The sequence below is a fragment of the Anas acuta genome, chromosome 3 (genome assembly GCF_963932015.1).
Source record: "Anas acuta chromosome 3, bAnaAcu1.1, whole genome shotgun sequence".
Classification (NCBI taxonomy): domain Eukaryota; kingdom Metazoa; phylum Chordata; class Aves; order Anseriformes; family Anatidae; genus Anas; species Anas acuta.
Window position 1 is genome coordinate 87694862 of NC_088981.1, and position 24716 is coordinate 87719577.

General features: G+C 39.2%; 1 protein-coding gene across 3 annotated transcripts in view; it reads right to left on the bottom strand.

Annotated features, from left to right (window-relative positions):
- FAM135A (family with sequence similarity 135 member A) overlaps positions 1–24716 on the bottom strand; it is a 79349-nt gene that overhangs the window by 35920 nt on the left and 18713 nt on the right. For 2 of the 3 annotated variants that reach the window (XR_011095294.1, XM_068678237.1), the window contains exons 4-10: positions 9565–9644; positions 5742–5881; positions 5555–5625; positions 5052–5225; positions 4277–4403; positions 3716–3869; positions 2049–2126 (exon numbers count right to left, since the gene is read on the bottom strand). Coding sequence is in view for 2 of the 3 variants with exons in the window: in XM_068678237.1 (XP_068534338.1) it covers positions 2049–2126; positions 3716–3869; positions 4277–4403; positions 5052–5225; positions 5555–5625; positions 5742–5881; positions 9565–9644 (824 nt within the window). In the remaining variant the exon portion in view is untranslated. The remainder of the gene's footprint in view (positions 1–2048; positions 2127–3715; positions 3870–4276; positions 4404–5051; positions 5226–5554; positions 5626–5741; positions 5882–9564; positions 9645–24716) is intronic. The other variant, XM_068678238.1, reaches the window with a different exon arrangement.

A 24716-nucleotide genomic window follows, 5' to 3' on the forward strand; every position in this document is an offset into this window, starting at 1 on the left:
ACATTAAATATCACAATCAACTTTAAATTAAGTAAATGATAAAGTAATTTCTTACTAATGACTGAGATTGAGGATAGAACATGGTCAATAAAAAATGGTTTGCAGCCAGGTATCATGAAGACTTATCCTCAGATCTCATCAAGGATACGTTTTTTTTATTCCAAGTTACACTTGCAAGCACTGTATTATATAGTTTGCACATTATTAGAACTGCTCAGCTATTCAGCAGCAATATTATCACTCAAAACCAAGGTAACACAACTTATCTTCTACCTCAGATTTTCCAGACATTTGTTAATTCAGCACCATTTTTCTACAGGTATATTATTTACCTGATTTGTAAGCTACATAAATAAACATAGATTCTTGTCTGATGAGTTATAGTTTGCTCAGATAAAACTGTTCTCTAATTCATCTTTCCCTCAAAAGCTCAAATGTCATGAGTAACTCAATCTTCCATGCTATGGCAGCTTAAAGTGCATCACAACCTCCAATGTCTTTATTCCTTCATGTAAGATACTGTTCCTTATTAATCATTGCTTTTCTACTCAAGCAAATCCAATCAATTAAATAATAACATTGCACTATGATAAGATTTCCTTCTACATCTGAGGTACCAGTAACAAGGGAGTAATTCACAAACCTAAAATTATTTCTGACAAATATTTAAGTTATTTTTCGGAAAACAGTACTAAGGGAAAAAAAAAGCAGTTTTACTTAAAAACATACACCAAAAAAACATGCTTCCAAACCCACAATAATATGTTTAGGATATGGATAATGAACGTAGGCTTGTAGAACAGCAATAGCTTGCTTAGTCATCTGGTCTTTGAATGATACCATCTGGATTTGCTGAGCATATATTGATTTTCAAATAATTGCAATACCTTATGTCTAGGTTTAAACTTAATGACAAATTAACTCACACAACTCAACGTTCTGAGGAAATATGCAATATAGAAATGTATGAAGTTCTCAGAAACAAGTTTAGAAATGTTTTTGAAATAAACTACTTGCACCTGTTAACTAGACAGCACTTGATAATTGCTCTGAAAACATTTGAAAACATTTTATATACACATTATATACGTCTTCTGGAGTGTTTGTGGCCACACAGATTTTGTCATTAGTGAAAAAATCAGATGGTTCACTTTTGAGACACGATACTAAGTAGTCATCTTGTTTGCCACACTGAGACTGTGCGTAGGTTTGATACAATAGGTAAAGCTGACGTCTAAAGTCATTTCTGAAAATCCTAAATTATAATGCTATCAAAAAACCTACAATACCAAAAATAAACAACAAAAAAAAACCACTAGACAATACAAGACTAGACAAAATTAACTGTTTTATAGCAGCATTGTTCATACATCTAATAAAATTTTACTGGCTCAGCTAAAGTAGTTTTGACTCATTTTTTAAACAAAAATGCAGTTATTCATGATTAAGTTGGTGTCCTACTATGGGCTAAACTGCCATTTTATTCTTCTCTCATCATCAACTGCCTTGTGCTTAAACAGCACTGTACTTTGTCCAACATCAAACCAACAGTGACTCTCTCCAAAGAGAAGGCCGTCCATTTAGATGTGGACAAATGCACCCTAAGCTTTAAGAACGTCTTGTGTAGTGTTTGGAAGAATCAAACCTTGAGATACCAAAAGCAATCTGAAAGATTTCACAGGAAGAATAAATACTATCCTTTAATTATTAAAAACAAACAAAAACAAAGTCTGTAATGAACTAAATAAAATAAATTATAAAGAAAAAAAATAATTTTAGCTATTTTATTTAAATGGTGACAACTGACTGAACTCTTCAATCATTTGTTTATTAAAATAGAACAACACTAAAACAAAGCATAATATTTTCTTATTTTATTATCTACACTCAGACCTAAAAATAAGTAGTTCAATTCTACAGACTTCAGAGTTCAACATGCTCTCACTATGGCTAAATAGTGAAATAGTGTTCCTGTTTACAAAATAATATAACGTTTTATATTATTAATAAATATCTGAGGGGTTATATCACCTGCTTTGCAAACATACCTAGGTAGGCGTCTCTCTGGGTTCGTGGAAATTTTCTTCTGAGAAGGCGTTCATAAAGGACCTGCATGCTGGCCTTGGCTAGTTATAGGGATTGCACACACATGACTAGTTACTACACTCCTTTTTTCATCTTTGATTTATTATTTGCCTTAAAGTTAGTAAAAAAGCTTATTGCTAGCCTAGCAATTAGTGCAGTTAGATCAGTACATGAAAGCATATAATTTTGGTGTAATTTCTAGATTAGGTATCACTCATGATATACATTATGCTACCATTCTTTGATTTTCTGAAACCAGTAATACTTAAATGGTCAATTACAGTTACTGAGTCCAACAGTTGTCTCCACATGCTTCTGCAAAATCACTGTCTTTTAAAAAAATTATATGAGAGAGCAACAGCAAAGCGAACAGAAGAAACAAAATTAGGGAGGTTATAATTTAATTGAACATTAAAAAGTGACGATTTGAGATATAAACGGGACTCGAGATTCTCTTCTGCAAAGGTCATTTAAATTTAACATATAAAATCTCCACCAAAAAACAGTTCGTTTACTTTAGAAATAAATGCAAGAGAGAGTTTTGTTCTTTGTGAAGTCCAGAGAGCTTCATTTTTTTATAGACATCACAGAAACATGGCTTTTTGTTCCTTTTTAAATTATTATTGTTAACTGTTGATAGATTTTAGAGAAATTAGTGTTAATGATAAGCACTGGTTATTTTACATGAGCAAAGAGTGAGTAATAATAGCATAATTAGTATTTACATTATTAGTTCTTTTTGTTATATCAATTTCCCCAATCAATGTATATACAAAATAACTGCAATAAATGAAAAAAAAAAAAAGATTCAGAAATAAGAAAATAATTATAGCAGAAACTTAAGAATTAAAACAAAAAGCAAAATACCATAATAACAAAATAACAACACAGGAAACAAACCATGAGCAAAATATATACAATGTATGTTAAATGTAAGTACTAATTTTCTTTTAATTTATTTATTTATTTTGAGTATTTCTTTTCAAGCTTGTATCTCGTTAGGGTAAGCTAAGTCATCCAGAGACATGACTAAAGGTCTGATCCAACTACCACCGAAGGTTTTAAGGGTGTTTTTTTTTTTTTTTTTGGTGTGATGTTAATGAAGACTAAAAGATACCTTCCAACTATGTAATTTGATTGTCAGCTTCTTTCCATTATATGTATTTTGTAAGAATGTTCTAGGGGAATTTAAGGTCCTACCTGAACCATTTAAGTATCAAGACACAATCTTAGCCTGTCTTTACAATAACAATAGTGCCAACAGATTCTATTTGGCAAAAAGTGCATTTTGTCCTTACAAGACAGACTAAAAGTTGAGTCATTCATATAATAGGGTGTTTCCCTCCATATCAAGATTAAGATAACCGACACAGAAATACTCTGTACTGTAACTGTAGCAGTACGTTTGTTTCTACAAAGAAAACCCTCAGTTTCTGGTATTTTTCTATGCACAGAGTTTTAACACACTTGTTTCCTTTGTGTTCTTGAGTTATTAAATTCCAGCTCAGTTTGAATAAAAAGATTTTAGATATACAAGATGTATGAAATCAGAGCCAGTTTAGCCTAGGAAAGGGGTTATTTTTAATAACCATCAAAAGGAAAGTGATATATTTTATTAAATTCAACATACCTAGTTCAATTCGGTGAGAAGAGGGGAGCTCCTTTGTTATCATAAGGAAATAGCTATGTAACCCTTTGAAAGCAAGCAGCAAACTGGCACAAAGTGTATAGTGGAAATTATAGGCATGACTGAGGAAAGACTCTGAAACAACAAAACTGCAACCCTAGGAAAAAGAAAAAAAAGAAGAAAGATTTAGGCACATACTAATTTCATACAATAAAGGACGTGTTAACAATGCAAATTGCCTGTTTTTATGAATCTCATCCATCTTTTTGCAATTTTCAACAGATTGCAATATCTTAAAATAAGGCAAAACACCAAATACTGTAAGCTTTCATTTGCACAGTTTTGAAACAGGTAACGTAGCCTTTTGGAACAATTCTTTTCTTTTCCCATATTTAAATTATATAATATTCCCATATTATTATTTCCCATATTATATTATATTCCTGGCACAGCAAAGTAACTCTAACAAAGTTCATTTTTTATCAAACAATACTTGTGCAGAAAAGATAAAATTCATACCACCCAACAAAATACAAATGAAATGTTCAACTGAAGTTTTCTTACATCTGCTGATAACTGCTTTGTGTAGTTATTGCCAAAGACCACGCTTTCAAGAGAAGGAATCACAGAGTCCCTGTTTTGTGCTGGTGCATTTCTGTTCAACCACGTATTCTTCACTGGGCGAGGGAAACTGCAAAAAGCACAAATGAACCGGTAAGCAAGATAAACAGTGACTGCAATGGATGACACGACTTAATGAAAGAAGAAAGCTTTACTAAAATTAGGCAAAATTCTATTTAAAGAGAAAACAAAATCCCCTGGTTTCATTTACTTTAGAGAAGGTAAATGTATCATTTGCAGAAATCATCGCCACTACAGTAGCAACTGAGAACTGAGAAGAAAGCCATCAGAAGATGCTCAATTTGTATTGGACTCCATGATCCTTGTGGGTGGCTTCCAACTCAGGATATTCTATTAACAGCACCTACTTCAGTCACTAACTACAGTCAGCAGCAGATCTCAGTGATTAAAAACATGAATAAATATTTACACATACAAATATACATGTATAAATACCAATGTTTATACATTCCTTCTCTCTTCTCTGGTTGTGGGTATTATCTCTCTATTACATTGCATACTCTTATTTCTAATAAAAACAAACTCAAAATTTTGTTCAAGGTAACTCCGAAAATAAGCTTCTCCTCACTCTGAACCTTGGGTTACAAAATCATAAAGAAAACTACGTTGACTTAACTTCTTCCTAAGTATTCAGTTCTCATAACGTTTCCATTTGGACACCCAATACTTTATTTGTATTTTATTAACAAGAGATTACCTTATCAGGGGCTGATGCAGAGCAACCAAAGAAGCATGGACTATAACCGAAATGACGGAAAGGTGGAAGTAATCAAACATAACATTGACGTAATGGTGAAGGCCCCGGTGTAAGTTAAAGTGCAACTTTAAAGTTCGGCTACTAATTGGCTGTAGTGTGCTCAGGTCATCTGGTCTAAGAATAAAAAAAAACAAATACATACAATTAGAGTGACCACATTCAAGGTGCAACATGCAAGCAAGTTATTAATAACCGATGCAGATAACAATACTGCATTGGTCTATACTTTGGAATGCAATAATATCTACCCCAGAGGAGAGAAAAAAAAACAGAATGAGTCAAACCAGTTATGAAATCTTAACAGACTTCAGTGTTGGATTTCTTTCTTACTCTCATATACGTCTAATATGAGCACAGTACATCTATATATAGCACAGATTTAATTAGTTTAAAAAGTTAACATATGCTGTTGCTTTAATAAAATCTTCTATATTTAAACTTACGAATAGTCTGTATCCGTGAAGTGTAGATCTAATGTTAGCAGAAAATTCATTTCATTAAGAGACTCCTCAATCTGAAAAGAAATTGTGGAATTGTGAAATCTTTCCGTGTCTCTTATTAATACTAATCCAAACTGTACATAACAAGGATTTAAGTATCTGAATATAGTTAAATCGATTAACAGATTACCTTCCTCTCATCTAACAGCATTTTTATTTTGAAAATCATCACATCGTTCACAGACACTTCCTCATTTTTGTAAAGAATCTGAAATGTTTTACTGCAAACTATATTGTCATGGATTGAAGCAGGAAAGGCAAGATCTGCACCTGAAAAGAGAAACAAGGATTAATATTATTGGCCTAGCATCTGGCAACTCCAGAGCAGCTAATAAGTGAATTTCCCATTACTATCAGTTCCATGACCACAATTAAAACCGTAACACCAACAATATCTGTGGTTTTCCATTTCAGTCAGCAACTACTGGAATTTGAAGGGAAGCACTTTGTTTCTAAGAAATGCTTTATCAATATTTTTCAATGTAATTTACTTTTTATACAATTTCTAGATTGAAGAATCTAATTTGTTCCAAGTTGGAGCGAAACGCTCTAGTCATCAAAAATGTTAATAACCCCCTGAAGTCTGTCTTGTTTCATTCACCATTTGTGTTGTTTTACAAGGTTTCACCACACTAAGAATTCGGAATTAACTACCGATGAGGCAGAGGTTAACTGATATATATCACCCCACTGAATTAATCAAGAGCAGCAGTGGTTCCTCCTTTCCTTCCAGATCTTTGCATATTGCTCTGGCCAGACTAGTTCCAAGTGTATCACCTGAGCCTTACATTTCCTACTCAGGATGATATTTCTGCTTTCAATTCAGAAGCTGTTCACCACGAAGAGTGCACAAGAGAGTGATATATGGTTGGGGAACCCGCTGCCAAGAAAGGTCAAAAGACTTTTGGAAGCAATGAGAAAAGGAATAGTTTTAAAAAGTTACTGAGGAAGTATTTAGCAATAATTACTATCCAAGGGTTATCACACGGGAAATATGATGATGGCCACTACCCTGTGAAACAACACATAAAAGAAGGCGGAATTTGGAAGAACTAAGTCAACAGAAATATCGACAGTTTCTTATCTCTCCTCACCAAGTAGCCTCAACAACATTAACCTCTCTCAGAACACTGAGTCTGATAAGTTGTGCAAATGGGAGCGTGAAACATTTTTTAAAACATTTTGATTCTTCTTAATCAATCACTTCAAAGGAGTCCACAAAAGAAAAAGACATCTGCAAAGTTGGCACTTCACAGGTTTGGAGTCTACAGACCACTGACAGAAAATCACTGCCCTAGTCTGCGTACGGCAAACACTCCCACTCTATAACCTTCATTACTGTTCAACCATCCTACAGAAGTAAAAACGTTTTTTTGTTGAAGTGCTTTGATACGCATCATTGATCTAGGTCTCTTGGACAAAATAACTACAAAGGATGACTCATTAAATGGCAATTCCCCTAAATAATGGCACGTTCACCTTGCACCAGTCCTTGTCACATGCTGCAGGTGAAGGGCAGAGAGGGCAGGGTTTCACGTTACGTGTAAGCTGCCAGAACCACACACCATCAGCAGAAGGGATTCTGTCACTGCATTTGGATAGAAAAGAAGTAATGGAGACACATGGCCAAGGTTCACTTCCTATACACTGTCCAGCTCTGTGAGTTACAGCTCTCAGTTCTGCTGACTTGAGAGTAATGTGAAACTGCATCCTCAGAAGTGAGAGAAGAGGAGAAGAGGCAAAGCCAGCACCAGGAACAGGCTCAGCCACGTCTACCTGGGAATCGGGGTCTCACATCAGTGGGGACTGAATTCATTCTTGTGCTGTGAACCTGCGGACATGGTCATCTTGTGTCTAAACTGCCTTACAGAAGAAGGAATACAGAAGAACCTTAAATAGGAGATAACCTCATACAGACTACAAGTGCCTAGGCTGTTCTCTTAATTTCCTAAAGGATTCCTCCATCTCCCTTCAAGTCACAAAAATGCCAGGAGACATTCTCAAGTCTGGGCCTAAGGCAAACAGCTTGCCGTATCACCACTGTAATGACACTTGTCCTGGGTCTGCAGGAGCTCAAAGGAACTGCTAAAGGACATGGGAAATAAAAATGGAAGAAACATGGATTTAAATAAGCACATGACCTCATGAAAAGGTGGGAAGGACCAGGCAAGGGATGGAAGAAGCTGCAAAGGATGGAGAAACAGGATGGAAGGAGGAAGAAGGGAATAAATGAGCACGTACAATTAACCTGGGGAAATAAAAGGAAGAATTAGATCAGAGAGTCCACAGGTGAGGGGAAAACACAGCTACGGTAAGGAAACTGTTGGTGACTTCTGGACAGGCTGGGGAGAATGAGAAATAGCTAGGCGAGATGACTTGGACTAGAGGGGGAAAACTGTGACAGCCAAAAAAAAATAAAGCAGCCATACCCACTCTTTTGTTGACCAAAGTGGGGAGAAACACATAAGCTGCTGTGGCACAAACTGAGAGAGTGATCTGAAAAGGACCCCGGCTTTGGGGGTTTGGAGGGTTTGTATTTTTGTGAAACGGTTGCTTATCTGAACTGAACTGAGTTTCCCAATTGGCTTTCCAGGCCAAATCAGACACTTGTGTCAATACAGTGCATGGAGCAATATGAAGGTAAAGAGTAGCAGCTGGGGGAACCACAGGCCGATTTGTTTTGACAGCACTGCTGATCTTAACTCCTGTCAAATTGCAGTCTTTAATGCTTTGCCTAGTAATGAGCGACCAAAGAGCTAACACATCACAGAATTTATTAACAAAACTGCAGCTTTCTGAGATTAGCTGGAGACTGTTCTAAAATACACCATGAAATGGAAATAAAACATTCTTTTAGCAATATCAAACATCATTAAGTGATGCTATTAAAATTTATGTTTTATTAGAGTGAAAGGATCAGCCTAGCATAGCTAAATTCCCTAAACAACCCTACACTTTGCCACTGAAATGGAATAGCCATGGTTTGTAAGAATTATTTATTTACTTCACATAAATCAAAGCAAACATAAATATGCAGGAAGCCTGATTAAAATTCAGTGTCTAAATTGTGGTTCTTCTCAAAGTTGCTTTTAAAACAGTGTCAAAAATTCAGGTTTCAGCATCCCAGTTTTATATCCCATTTTCTCGGACTGCAGCATGTTCTTCTACCTGGCATTTCCAGGAATTTCATCTGTCACTTGAAAACTTCATTCATTTCCATTTTTCACATTTCTACAGCACACTGAGGTGTGGGCTGTACAGAACTAGAAGAGTGCTAACAGGTTTCTCCAGTTCAACTTGCCTCAACAAAGAAACCAAAAGGCAGTTCTGCTTTCTAGGTCAGGTACAGGAAAAAAATGGGGGGAAGTGGGAAGAAAAGGTGGGGGGGGAAGGAGGGTAAAAAAGGGAAGAGGGTGTAGCTAATTCTGTGCAGGGACTTAAATTAATTTTCAATTTTGCTGCTGGACAGCAAGAGAGCAAGCTTGCAACCAGCAAGACTGGATCCTTTCAGAGCCTTCTTGGAGGGGAAAAAAGGAGAGGTGGTATGTAGCATTCTATATAATTGCTTGTATCTGAAGTTCTCCACTACTTTGAGGATATCTAGTTAAATGAGAACCGTCCTTGGTAACCTTAGTCCAAAACATAAGAAGACCGAGCATATAGGGGAAAAAACAAAAGATATTAACATAAAGGAATCACCATGTTTCACTACCAGCAAAGAGAATTAACAGAGGAAAATCAGTAACAAAAATTTTGCAATCAACTTTTGAGTCTAATTGCTACAAACAAGTAGTTTTTCAGCAGGTCATCATGAAATAATTTACATTTCATTGTGTCAATGACAGAATTAAATCACTTTTATATTGGTTAATAATAATACAAGACAAAAAGGATGCTCCCTTAATTAACAGGTCGAGATAACGGCCTCGCTTACTAAAAGGCTTTGCACTTACCAGTTGCGTGTAACAAACTAGCTTCTAACTTGTGTGGAATTCTTGGAGGAATTTTCATAGATGCACGGATCTGGTAAAAGCTAAAGGAAAAGACAGTGATTTGCAACACATGCTGTACAGTACATCTCATTTACCATATGCACTTACATACAATGGCAAAGGCAGGAACACAGAATGAGAAGGGGGAACAGAGTAAGGGAGAGGAAAAAGCTTAAAACTGTGTTCTTGTGTGTCATCACCCGGATGGATAAGAATATAAGAAGGAAGTCTGAACACAGCTAGACTTTCCACACTCCACGGTGTAAATGGAAGTCTTTATGTAGATACAGGGTAATTTATTGGAGAACTGATATGAGTGAAAAATCAGGATCATCGGCTACACACACACCCATCTCGTGATGATTTACCATGTAGCACATCTATAGGGCTCCAGCTCTGCTGCTGAGGAAACTATTTCTGAAACCGCAGCACACACAGCACCAGGAACCCCACAAAATACCCTGCTTGCCAGACACTCTTGACATTGCCTGTCACCACCACCACCCGGTGCAAACAGAGGGTCACACTAAGCAAAATATGGCAGCACTTGAGTATGAAGACATAGCCTTTGTGATACTGCCTTTGTGATAGCAAGGGCAGCAGCTGCAGGCATACAGACTAACATAAAATAAATTAAACGAAAACCAACAACAACACAAAACCTTCAGTCTTTGTTTTCTGCGTCTCTGCCCCCACCTTTAATGAGCTTTTAAACCTGTTCAGTTCCATGTGGTTCCCAAGCTTGTTTTTGATCTATGATCCCTAATTGTCTCATATACTGATTTTATGGGACTCCTCACGTGACACAAGCACCCATAAATACACACTTAGATGGTGTGTTCTCTCCATCTCATCCCATTTCAGGTAATTTGTTTTTATTTTAAGGGGTGAGGTGCAGCCAGACCTGCACGAACTTGAAACCACCGAAGCGAGGGAGCAGGAACATCCTCAAGCAGAGGCAGAAGCACAGCCTCAAATACCTTTTGTATGCAATTTCCCTTCTGTATTCCACTCAATCTCATCTCTCATTTTCATGGTCTGGACTATCCAAACTATCCCTGCTTATTTCTTGTTCCAGTTTTGGTTACTAGCACCTCTGCTACACCTGACGATCCAGCAGTTCATCAGCAAATGATGCATCTATTTCCTAGTCTGACAGTCAATCAATAAAAATAATTCTTAATTTAATCTTTCCACAAAACTAATAAATCAGCTATAGCCTGGTCAAAACTATGTATCAAAGAATACATTATAACAGAAGATACTTAATAAATCAGTGATGTGGCTAGAGGTAAGAGTGGAGAGCAGAATCATTCCTGAAGGCAAAGAAGATTCCAAATACATTTCCTAAGTGATTCACAACCAGTAAACTCTGAATTAATTTTGCACTGGATTAAAAAGTATAATATTAACATTAAGAGTGTAAGGCATCAAGGCGATTAGGAGAGCCCTCTCGTCAATACCCCAGCAGGATGCAATCCACTGATGTCTCCTTTCCCGTGGGCCAGATGCAGCCTCCATCATCCAGTCAGTTACTCATTTCACCACACCGAGGACATGTCCTCACAATACTCGATAACCTCAGCAAGGAGATACTTCTCAGCAGCTCCAGTTTCGCAGTAAGCATTTCTGGATCCCCAGTAAGCATTTCTCAAGAGCTTGACACCCCACGAGCCACATCTTCTCACGACCCAAATGACTTGAATATGCTAGCAGACCACAGTGCTTGTTGCTTCAGGTATTATGAACAGAATGTAAAGTAATCAGTGTGGTTAAATATTATTTCTCAGTAGTTCAGAAACATGCCACATATTTTGTTTCATGTCACACTAACCTTCTACCAAGCTGAGCCCCTTTACCGGCCTTTAAAACAGCCCAAATCTGCACCATTCTCAGTTCACCTTTAGTGTCAGGATGCAGCTCTACAGAGCATAACTTTAACTATAGCTTAAAAACTTTATCAAATGTGGAGAGATGACTGAATTAGGACTGCAACAAGGCATCACGCAAGGCAATATCCCTATTAAACCAGTAAGACCCATTTGTCCTGGTGATGCTACTAAATGACTGTTTATAAACCAGGCCTCAAAGAGAACAATAATCAATCGAATTGTTCACGCTTAGAATGTAATTTGTGAAACCAAAGGCCATTGTGACACCCTTACATTTCCTATTATTACATTCAATTCATCAAAAGCAGTGTACTCGACCCTGTATCCAGTAAACCCGATGGATTTTGATGTGAGGTTAATGTGGAGATGGAGGTGTATTGCCTGCTTGTTTGAGACAGGTGGCTTTGATATTCAGCACAGATTTAAGCTGTAAGCAGTTTATAACATAAAACATTTACCTGTTAATCTGAAAATTTAAATCCTGTAGGAGTTCATTTTAGGGCAATTTTTTAAATTTTAATTTCCAATCTTGTGCCCAGGTCTTTGAAACAATTATGTAACTGCATCAAGATATTTAAATAACAAGCCCAACCTCCTACACAGTATTTACCCAAATTAATCACTGCCACTCATCTTTAAATACCATATAGATTAAGGATCTATCTGCAAATGTAATACTGTGATACTGAAACAGGGTATTTAATTTACAATGGGACTGCATTTGTAATGCATAAAACAAGGAAGCGTTCTCTAAAGCTGAGACATTCCTCATGCGACAGCAAGTTTCTAAAAGAGATTTCAAAAAATGCACAAATGTGGTTACTCTCTTCTCCCCCAGCCCTGCTCTCCTCATCTTTCCATCTCTGTTTGGTTCAACTCATCGATGTGTGTCACAATCCTTCCTTTTCTATTAAAAACAAACAAACAAACAACACAATGCCAATGCAAAACAATGACTTCCATCTATTTCCCCTACGAATATGGAACTGAAGCATCGTCTGGTTCTGATGGGAGTCTACAAGTGACCCATAAACCTGCTCTATTCAATTGCATCTGCTTGGGAGTCCAGATAACAATTCAGCACCAAAGGACTTGTCACATTCAATTATCCCAGATATCCTTAAAATACTCTGCAAGTAGGATCTGAATGCAATCAACTCTCCATTATCTTATCTTCGTAATGGGAGAATGAAGGTATTCTGGATAGTGGAAAATCCCAGACAATAATGATGCTAGGGATGCTGGCACGAAGGAAGGTCAGGGCTGGCATGCACGTTCTTAGGAGAAGCTGAGAAAACTGAATTTTTCCAGCCTCCATTTTTCTGGATGGGTTTTTTTGAACAAGAATTCTTGATTCTTTTACTATATTTAGAAACAAACAAAAAACATGTTACAACCTTTCCCTTAGTCCCTCTCTTAACTGTATTAAATGAGGAAAATATCATATATTACTGGATGATCTGAACTAGATAATCTTTGAGGTCCCTTCCAACACAGGCCATTCTATAATTATATATATGAGAACATCAGCATCCATATGTAAGGACCCTTGGCTAGCTTTTGTTCCATGAGATGAACCAAGTATTTAACTAAACAGGGAATAAAACCAAGAGAAATATCACCAAGAACTGTCATTTTTACAGTGTGATGGAAGACGCACTAAAAACCCTGACCAGAAGCAACAGCCTGATATATGATAGTTGCTGGATCACTTTATAGATTTTGCATTTATAAGACCCACCACCTGATAATTCATGTAAGATGATGTAAGATGGTTTTGGCATTTTAGAAGCTTAGGCTACAGCAGCAGCTCACGAAGCAGAATCTGAAGGTGAGTCACTGCAGCATGGGCAGTGCCCGAATCCAATCTGGGAAGAAAAGCAGAGTGAGAGCTGGATGAAGGTCTGGCACCACACGACAAAATGATTCTGAGCAAGTCTTTAGCACCGTTTTGTCAAAGCAAAGCAAACAAGCAGGCAACAGCTGCATGATGCTTGCTGATACAAATGATATGAAAGAAAGTCTCCAAAGGGAGACTGAGCAAAGTGAGACTCGAAACAGCCTTCCTGAGCATTATGAAACTATTTACAAGGTGCTGCAAAAACAGCTCTCCTGATGGGTGATCAAACATGCAACACATCTTTGAGGTACTTTGATCTTAGTGGGTAAGAACACCCAGAAGAGCTCAGATGGATGTCATCAAAAGAATCCGGTATTACAATAAATTGCCTGTACCGAGGCCTTTTAGACCATGGACACTTGGCAGAAATTCCTAGTCTGAAGGAATAAAGTAGATACTTGCCCTCTTATGGAGGATCATCATTCCTGTAAGAGGAATTCCCATCCAAGGCTTTTTAAAAGCTTCACCTTGTTGGAGGAAGAGCAAGCAATTCTGAAACCTCTACAGACACCACTGCATTCAAAATTATGAAGGTTTATTTTCTTCCTGCATTATCTCACTTCCCCCAGATTCCACAGCTGAAACACGGTACTTATTCGTGGTATCACTGCTTTACCTGGAGAATGAGGATTCATTCCCTGGAGACAGGGGTCACTGCAGGGTTTACTCCCTTGTGGGCCCCCATTTGCCCTTCCCATAGATAAGGTAACTCAATACCTATGGAAATGCATTCTGCTCATTTCCCAAACACCATCGGGCCATCAACCCCTCAGCAAAGGAAACCTTGACTATTGCTAGCATGGCTCTACAGTGGCAGACCATCCAGGTACATGCCTTGTTAAAGCTAGGTGAGGCAGCATTCCTGAAACAGACACATTATTATCCAGAAACATTATTACACGAACGAAGGCCCCCTAACGCTACTTTAAATTTTTACCCCAACACAGAACAGAGGTAATTCTGCCACACACTGTCAAGGAGGAATATTTTATGCACAGTGAGTAAGCTTTAATTCTCTTTGAAAGCATTATCACAACAGACAACGTGTATTCAGGCCCAGCTGCAGACCTCACCCTGAAATGGTCCTGTTTAGGGGCTGCCTGCCTCGAGAAGCTGTGCTGAGAAGACCCTGGGGGTCTTGGTAGGCATTGAGTTGAACACAAGACACCAGCAAGGTGGACAAGGTCACCAGCATCTCATCCTGGGCTGTATCAATAGAAGCACAGATAGATGTTGACAAAAAATGATGATCCCTCTTCACTCAGCACTCATTAGACCACATCTGGAATCACGTATCCAGCTTTGGGACCCCCGGCTCGAGCAAGTTCAGCAGAAAGCCATCAAGTTGGTTGGGGCTGGAGCACAGGAAAAAACGGCTGAAGTCACTAATGGAGGACTTCTAAAAATCCAAGGGATATCTGTCAACCCAAGTCTATGTAGTGCGCTAAACATGTGCAAATGCTGAGGTCCACTGTCTCATTTGGTCCTGAAAATAACCATATGCAAGTCCATAATCATGTTATTAAACCTTCAGCTTAGTGTCCTTACTACAGACCTTGTAGAAAAAGTCCTTCTGAAAATGGTAGTTAGACTTACTGCTCTCCAGTGGACAGAGGAGACATTTATTGCCCACACTGCATGAAGGATTCAATCTTTTTCAAATGAGCTGCATTAAAATCTTCAAGATGCAGGATCTGGCATAAGCCAGAATTACGTTCTGACACTGCAATATTGTCAGGTTTCTTTTTTCACTGGGTTCATCATTTAGGTAGCTTATATTTTTCCATTAAATATGTTGAAAAACATCATTTATAATCTGAGCAAGAAGTGGGTTTGACAATAATTGGAATTTATCTTGCTACTAACAGAAAAGGAAATATAAGAAGGAATGGTTATTTGACTTTCTAATGCTCCCACATGGAACCACGGGCAGTAATGCCTGCAAATGCAGTCAAAAAGAACAACCATTATTAAAACAAAAATCTCATGCATAAGAAAGCGTATGTGCTTTTACAGAGATAGCCGCATGAGCATTTACTTGAAAAACACTTACTTTGCCGGCTAAAGCACATTCCAAGGGAAGCGTACGTCCTGAAAAAGCTTTATAATACAGTTCATCATTGAGGTAAAAGTTTTATGCAGTTCCTCTTGCCAAGCAGAGGACAGGCAGAAATGCACATAGCAGATTCTGACCTTCCCTTGTCCCTGAGTCCCCGTGTGCTCAACGCACACATAAATGCCGTCAGTCACACTAACATGAGCAAACACTGAACATCTTGGACTGCAGCACTCATGCACAGCAGGTCACCTGCAGGGCAGCTCCTACATCTATCAGTCCTCAAAACGAGGGGACAGATGTGACCCTGCAGATGTAAAACCTCAGGAGAGCTCCTGGGACCTACTGAACGCACGGCCCTGCTGAAATCCACGTGCTCAGGTGCAGACCACCACTGAGACTTCTCTCCTTCTCTGCTGTCCAAGGGGACATCAAAGAGACGGTCGTGGCAGAGCAGTGGCTCAGGCAAGCAAGCTTCACTTGGTGCACAGGCAAATGCAGAACAGAAACTCCCACTGCACTGAGGGGTCGAGGCAGCCACGTATTAAAAGAATCCAAGAGTGACAGAAAGAACATTGCCTACTTCTGTTCAACATCTCTGTCCTACAAGCTGAGCCCCTTGCTACTACAGAGATCCCACACCACTAATTCTTTCAAGGATTCATAAAAATCCATCTTAAAAGCAATGAAGGTGTTTGGCATTTCACACGACCGGTCACAAGCCTTTACTGCTAAATGCCAGCATCCACACATTTTTCAAGGCAATCTGAGCCTGCCTGTGATGTTTGGAGCATTTCAAATGACCTTGGAGCACAAAAACTCTATTTTAAACGTTGCTACAAATTATTCAGAATTATTTGGTATCCTGTTAAAGTTAAAACCAGTTACAGAGCTTATCCAGACAGGGAAGCATTTGATACAGGCATAGAACACACACAAAACTTCCCATCCTACACTCACCTTGTGTAAGTGCTTCCAATATATAGCACCACGAGATTACACTCTGCTGTAATTGTGGGGTTTTTGCCATTTAACAAATTCCATTTCAGATCGTTGAACAACAGGAAATTATTGTGCCCAAAAGACTTTGTTTAAACTCTTTTATCAAACCTATCTATGAAAAATCCAGGTATTTTTCAGATGGGTAAGGCTATTTTTATTAAGAAATAAAGCAAAACAATTATTAAGCCAAAAGCCTGATGACATTTATTTGGAAGCATTTATTTGGAATACCTCAAATAAGTCACAGCAGCTTGTTATGAAACAGGATCATATACAACAGACAGGGGAGACCAGAAAGTAAATGCAGTAGGGATTTTGCCTTATTACTACACAAAGCTTTTCCCCATGCATCTACCAGCAGCAGCTCGGGCAGAATTCCTGCAGTGGCTATCAATGTTTGTTTAAAAACTTGAAAGGGAAATACTCTCAAACATTTATTTTAAGAGCCACATAAATGTATAGTAATAGCTCTCATTTAATCAAGTAACTCTTAACTTGTATCAGTCTGTGTTTATAATTTTAGTTCCCCTTTAATTTCCTGTTATTACTGAAGGGAACAAAAAAAGAAATCATGTTATTTTACCTCTTTAAATTATAACAGCTTCATGAAGCTCATCTTCAGAGCTAATGATTTCCTACGTTCCCTAATAAGAGAACTTCCTAACTGTACTTATTTAGCTTTAATTTTTTTAGTTGATTTATTGATTCAGGATAGCAGCATCACAAATGATGTATTACGAGTGTGTATCTTCTGACTGGCTCAACAGCTTTCTGGGGACAAAGGTATGGGATGCAGAGTTTTGCTGGCACGTAGGGCCACCGTTTTTTCCAAAGCTCCACCTCTTGCAAACAGGCAGTGGTTCTTACTCAGACACATCATAACATGTTAATTTTGAAATCAAGGTTTAGCAAACACAACAGATGGGAGACCAGAAGACAAGTCTGACAACTCATTTTCTGGTACTTGCTGCCAATGGTCTTTCAAATCTTTTTTTCAAGCTTTGCAGCTGTGCAATTCTGTTCCTCTCATCTGCCAGCAATCAAATACACAAGCTTTACAATTCACTTTGTGACTTGCTTTCATGAAATGCAATCTCTGTTTTAAAAGCAAATATATCATACATTTAACCAGAAACAGAAATTCAGGTACCACAGAGGAAATTCTCACAAAAACATGTGACCAAAAATGCACATTAACTGTCCATCACATGTTGTATGTATGATACATTACATAAAGGTGTTACTCTTTTAACCCTTACTAACATCTTCATCTTCCCCTGTAGGAAGCTACATCACTCAAGGAAGTCACATCAGCTCCTCAAGTTCATTTTTTTGGTCTGCAGCAGAATTCAAGATCTGTTTGTCTAAATTCTTCTTCAGGTGATCCAAAGCATTCACGAATGTCAAATGAGTATGGTGAGCATTCAAGACATGAACTCAGGAGATTCCTAAACATACCACTTCTTACCCATCCGTGTAAAGGAAACAACTTGCTTTTCCTGGGTGGACTTTTTTGTATTTTTTATTTTTGCCAAGTTGGAGCTACCTCCTACAGCTAAAGCATCTTCAGTCTCTCCTGTACCTTTACAAGAACAAAGTTAAAAATCCAAACTCACCAGTTAACCTTCAGATACCATTTAAATGGGCTTGAAAATGAGCCTAGACTTTTAAAATATAAGGACTTGGAGAGGAAAAAGGGATTAAAGAGCTCTGTTTTCCCCTTTCCCTCTGCCCTGTCCTCTCAGACCCTCACTCTTGCCCCTGTGCTGTGGTGTATCAGCCCACTCCCAGTTACACCAGCACGCTACCTGCAGACAACACTGCCCACTGGACTGGTCCTGCAGCTCTCCTCTGGGAGCTCTGACAGCACAACGGGAGGGCAAGAAACAGCCAGGAGCAAGGAAAGGAGAACCTGCGAACTGGCACTGCCACCCAAGCTCCGTATCCCCAAATGACAGCTCAGGGAAATCAGAACTGACGCACCTGATGTCTGCCCCCATCCTGTACCCTGCGGGCAGGGATGCCAAGCGAGGTGAAGGCAGCAGCTGAAGCAGAGGGTTTCTTTCAACACATACTCATCTCTGGGCTGCTCCCTCTCAGCCTGAGGTGTGCTGATGCAGCAGCCTCTCCTGTTTGAGATGTCTTCCCAGCACAGAGGCTGAACTACAGGCACCTCTCTCCGAATGAGGTCCAGCCTTACAGTTCATAGCCCGGAGGCTGGTTGGTGACAGGCAGGGATCCCACTCCTCCGTTTTACCTTCTGCTCCTGCACTGGCACCGACTAGCACCGAGCTTGTGGAAGGAGAGCCAGGGAGACAAACTGGCAAAAGCAGAACCATGTCCTGTGTTTTTTTTTTTTTTTTTTTTAATTTTTCTGCTGGCCTAGCATTTTGAGCTGACCCACCATAAGGCAGAAAAGCCACACTGCAGGCAAAACAAAGTTATGTGGATAAACATGAATGTGTTGAAGAGCTCAGATATGTACTTAAGCCATCTTAGCAGCCTAAGCCTGGAGCGCCTCTAACCCTCTGAAGTGTCTTGAGCTTCTCACCTGTCAACACAAGTCAGAGCTAGGAAAGGGGAACAAGTTCAGGAGCATGAAAAATGGTTAAAAATCTGAGAGTGCGAAAAGTTATTTTGTATGGCATGCAGTAATTGGCAAAGGTACCAGGAGGCTTAAGGAGGGAAAGAGGAAGATTTTAAGGAGAGATGTGAAGCAACACGAGTCTTTTGTCACTTGCCTGGTGACAGGACGAGGGGGAATGGGCTAAAGTTGTGCCAGGGGAGGTTTAGGTTGGATGTTAGGAAGAACTTCTTTACTGAGAGGGTTGTTAGGCATTGGAATGGGCTGCCCAGGGAAGGTGATGAGGCACCATCCCTGGAGGTCTTTAAAAGACGTTTAGATGTAGAGCTTAGGGATATGGTTTAGTGGAGGACTGGTTAGTGTTAGGTCAGAGGTTGGACTCGGTGATCTTGGAGGTCTCCTTCAACCTAGATGATTCTGTGATTCTTGAATAAAGCACCTGATGGAAGCAGAAGCAGCAGGCCTGGTGGTGTGACAGGGCCTGGCTCCATATTCAGATGAAGCTGTATTTCTCACATCATCCAGTAAGCTGCTGCCTGTGATTACAGACTCAGATCTGCATAAATGTATGAATAGATGTACATGCAGCAGAAGGGGCACAACAAGACCCAATGCCAGAACCTCCTGTCGTACCACAAGGCAGTCAACACTGTGGAATACTCAATGGCATCTGAAGAAGCAGAGAAAGATGTTTAATGGATGTCAAACTAACTAAAAGGACTAACATAATCATCTTTCTGCTATAACCACGTGCACAAAAATAGGTCAGAGCACTTAGAAATGACAGGTTTTTCTCTAGTTTTCATTACCATCACATAGAGATTGGTCTGAACTGTAAGCCAATGCAGAATCTACATGCTACAAAAGGGTGCTGCTGAACTTGTGAAAGAGTCTCAAAATTAGCAATTTTAATGACTAAGCATGTATTTAATGCAACGTTAAAGCTGCTGCTGCTGGCACATGCCACTGCAGAATACTCAGCTCAGTAAAAGTCAGATTTAGAAAGAGAAGTCACATACTCAAGAAACCACTGCACAGATGTCTTCAACCAGCACCTAAGTGAACACCTGCTCTCATTCTACCTTCATACAACACACAGAAGCTAATTATATTGTTCCAAAGGTTAAAATAAATAAGGGTTTTATCTGGAGAAAATCATTTTATATTCAGTCTGTCTCCATTGTCATTTACCTTCTCACTAAACTGAGCTCACTGATCGTGTTTCTGCTGGCAGTCTTCACAGCAGGACAGCCCCATGCCATGCTGACACTCGATCTTTATAGCACCATGTGAAATGGTACCTGGTCTTACAAACACAAGGCACATCTTTCTTTGATCACAGGAAGAAAGAATTACACACAGACCTCCAAGCATAGTCCTCAAAGGAGGCCATATGACATAAGGCATGTCATAATTACATTTAACCTTATTGTCACACAAAACAGTTACACCTACCACAGTGCTACCAGGCTCCAGCAAGAGATTAAGATGGCATAAGCACATATTTGAGCACTTTATTTCTTAAAAAGTGAATTTTGATGAATTCAATGTCTGGAGGGTATGTCTGACTCATTCAAAATAATGAACTTCAAATGTTATGATGTTAGTTTCCTTCCAGAAGGACGATGTAGGTCTAAGAGCTAAAGCCTGAACAAAATTCAGGTGATTTGAGATTTTAACCCAATATCTGCGAAGTCTCATATATGCAATAAATACCCATGAACATTTGACAAAGCCAGAGGTGTATTTTTGAACAAATATTGGCTGGGGGAGGGTTGGAGGCAATAAAAAAGAGAAGATTTTGTAAAACATCCCTCCAGTACAACTACAATTACCAACTGGTTGAACACGTTTCAAGAGCTTTATTTTTTCAGCTAACTCAAAGGGAGCAGTGCTCAATTTACACTTACTTTTCCAATTTCTACTCTCAATAAACGTAGGGCTTTTTATTTTTAAAAGGCACAATTCTAAAGGACCATGCTATGGTACTGCAAATGGTTATTCCTCTTTGGGAGCACACCATGTTGTTGACCCCTCAGACATCCTGCATCAGAAGGGCTAATTGGATATTTGATCATACTAACATGTATCTTCTGAAGCACTACCAACAGAGGATATGACTTTCTTATACCTCATTCCCAGTTTTACCCATTCTTGCCTCAGAGCAAGAAGGGCCTGTGTATGTGCATCCACCACTGAACCAGAATCAGAAATCGATCCACCTCTAAAAAATATAAATAAAAGAAGAAAAGTATCTGCATTTTTTTCCAGACAGAATATTCCCGTTTTTACAGCCCAGCCCTCCAAATCTTGAATCTACATTACTGCTATTCATATTGCTGTACAATCATAAGCTGAAGAACAGTGCTTATCTTGCAACTGTTAGACAAATTTGACAGCTTTCTTCTCCCTTTGAAGAGATGGCATTACATTAAGGAAAGATCAGAGCACAATACTTCAGAAGATATGCGACACGACAGAAGGGAGTTCAGAACACTTACCTCCAGAAAGCTGTGTCATACACTAATGTAGTCTGAAAGCAAAAGTTCGACTGAGGTTTATGAATTCCAAAGAAAACCAAACAGCTCAGCCTGAATGTGCCAAGTACCCCGCCAGCCTGTTACCTGATCATATGCTAATGGCACAAACCATGGAACTCCTTTATTTAGGAACAGAAACTGTCCATCTCCTGATGTAGCCAGAAGAAAGATGAGTTGCCCCACTCTTCAAATTTTAATTTACTGTTAACAAATTATAAAATTAATTCAGACAACTCACTGGATACAGGAAAAAAAACAACAATCAAAAACAAAAACCAAAAAAACCCTTTCATATGTTGCCCGATTCCTCATTCAATTACCCTGTAATGATAGTAAGATTCATTAAGATTCCTACTCTGATTCAGTGTGTTGTCTTTTACACAACCAGACACATGGAAGCATAAAATGTCAATGCTGCTGAGATACATCAGCAAGAGTCTGCATATGGGAAAACAAATCTATGGCACAGAAGAATACTGTAACACTAATTTTCCAATAGTCTCTGAATTCCTAAAGCTTAAATTCCTTTGCCTTTCAATGAGGCTCAGGTTCACAAGCAAATTAGTGCTACTGAAATCCTCCCAATAACCTAATTTCAGATGTGATATGCATCCAGAAACTCTTTTCACATGCCTGTGATATTGCACCCCACAATGAAACTTCTACTTGGAAAACCAAGACAAAGCAGAGACAGAGACAATGCTATGGAAAAGCTTCTAAATCCATCTGGCTAGATGTGTGTGCACATGGCTATTGCTGACAAAATAAAAAAAAAAAAAGTGACAAAATAAGAATTTAACATTGGGATTTTAAGAATGCAAACAGGTAGAGAAAATGTAGACTAAATCTACAGCATCTCCTTTGTAGATTTTTCCAAGAGGAAAATTAGTATGGAAAAATGAATATTGTGGTTTCAAAAGTACCTGAGAAATAGAGCCTGACACCAAGCCCACGCTGCTGACAGGAGTCAGGCAGCACAACACAGGAAGGATGGAGACCTCGCTTTCCGAAGTGTGCTTGATGCTCTGAGGAAAGAGGAGTCAGGAGGCTGACAAGGTCAAAACGATAGCCTTGAAAGTGGGAGAACATAACACATGCCAAGACCAAAGGAAAATTCATGGAAGTCAGTAAGGGAATTTGACAGTTTCTGCTACAGGACAAGGTAGGGAAGATGTTTGGTGGTAACAACAAAAGCAAGCCCATAATCCACACTTCTTCCTAAGGCTGCCACATCTTCAGTTCGTAGTGTGACTGGCTGTCATTCTCAAGTATCATATAATGAGGGGACCTTAGATCACAGTAAATATGACTGCCATCCAGTGACAAAACTCAGCACATTAACACAAACAAGCATGGATAAAGCGTCATACTTTCAAAGTTATAAACCTCCACAGGCATCTGTTAGCAAAACAGAGTAATTCATACTGTGCTGGGCAATGGCCTGTGGATTATTTCAGTAGGTTATGCATTTATTTTTACATATAAAAAGCGTAAAGGCAGTGAATATCACTGGTATGTCTTCGGTGCGATCACAAAGTTTGAGAAATCTCAAAATCACAAAACAAAGCTAGATCCCTCAATACACAAAATCATGAGTATTTAAAAAAACAGCGCTTAGCTGTGAGACGCTGCATTTTCCTTTTTCCAAACAAAGGCTGAAAAGAAGCACCTGAATCACAGAATAATTGAAATTGGAAGCAAAGCCTGGAAGTTATCCAGCCCAAACACCTGCAGAAGGCAGGTCCCACCAGACCCTGCTGTGCTGGCACCTGTCCAGTCAGACTTTCAGTGTTTTCAAGGATGAAGGTTCCACATCCTCTCTGTGCAACCTGGTCCAGTTGGTGAAAAAGCATTCCTCATGCACAATCTGAATGTTTCATACGGCAGCTTGAGCCTCTTGCCCATTGTCCTATCACAGGAAAACTGCAAGAAGAGCCTGGATCTGCCTTCTCCAGCCATACAAATTAGTAAGGTCTCCCTTTCACCTCACGTGTTCACTTCACTGTCCACCAGGGCCCCTGGGTACTTTTCTGCAAAGCTGTCTTCCAGCCAGTTATCCCTTATCCTGCACTGCTGTATGGAGTTGTTGGGTCTCATTTGTGTGACTCTGCCTTTAACACAATGTCAGCTCATTTCTCCAGTTTGTCTAGGTCCTTCCAAAGAGCTCTGTTTTCCACTGTATCCAACCATTCCCTGCAAAGTGTAATCATTCAAAAAGTTGCTGAGAGGGCACGACGTCTCATCATCCAGGCTGTTAATCAGAACACCCAACAGAACTGATGCTGCATCCACCTGTGAGGGATGCCACTAGTCATTAATGACAAGCTGGCCTTTGCCCCACCTGAGCACAACGCCTGGCGCCCAGTCACCCAGCCAGTTTTCCATCCATCTCCTTTTCCATTTCTCCTGCCCGCATCTCCCTCGTACTGCGTTATATTTCCCTTTGTATTTATAAAAGGCCAGCACTACAGGGCCCAACTCTAACCGGAGCCTTTATAAAGTAAGACAACAGAAGAGCTTGAAGCCCTGCCATCTCAGATGGGTCTTCTTTTATTCATTTTGTCACACAATACTCACGTATCAACCACTGACTGTTTGGGCAAAAATTCCCATGATCACATCACCCTGGTTGAAAAAGGAAAACTATGTGCAGCCTTATCTAAATGTAGCAACAGTTAAAATAAGCCAGCAGGGCAACCTGGAGCAAGTTTGCTTTTAAGCAAGCAGCGCAGAGCTATAAGAAAATATTACATACTGAGATAGCTAAATTAGATAAGAAGAACTTGTGTTCTTTAACTACATTACATTCCTCTGCTACTTACAGCTGCAGTGCAACTTCCAGGAAAAGCCATTCGGGTCCAACAAGGACCCCACTTGCTACATGCTGGTTCGAGTTCACTGAGTGTTTTCTGTGTATGTGAACTTGATCTCTCCTAGAGAAAGTTAAACCACCAGTTTGTGACATCTGCATACCATAAAATGTGCTTCAGCCCAGGGGACAGAAAGGTCTGAACCAATCACTGGTACAAACAACTTCAAAACACACTCATGATGAAAACATCTGCCCCAGAGGACCAGACTAAACCTAGTCTGAAGTAATCCTGCAACCACAGAGATACAGGGACCTCAACATTGCTTC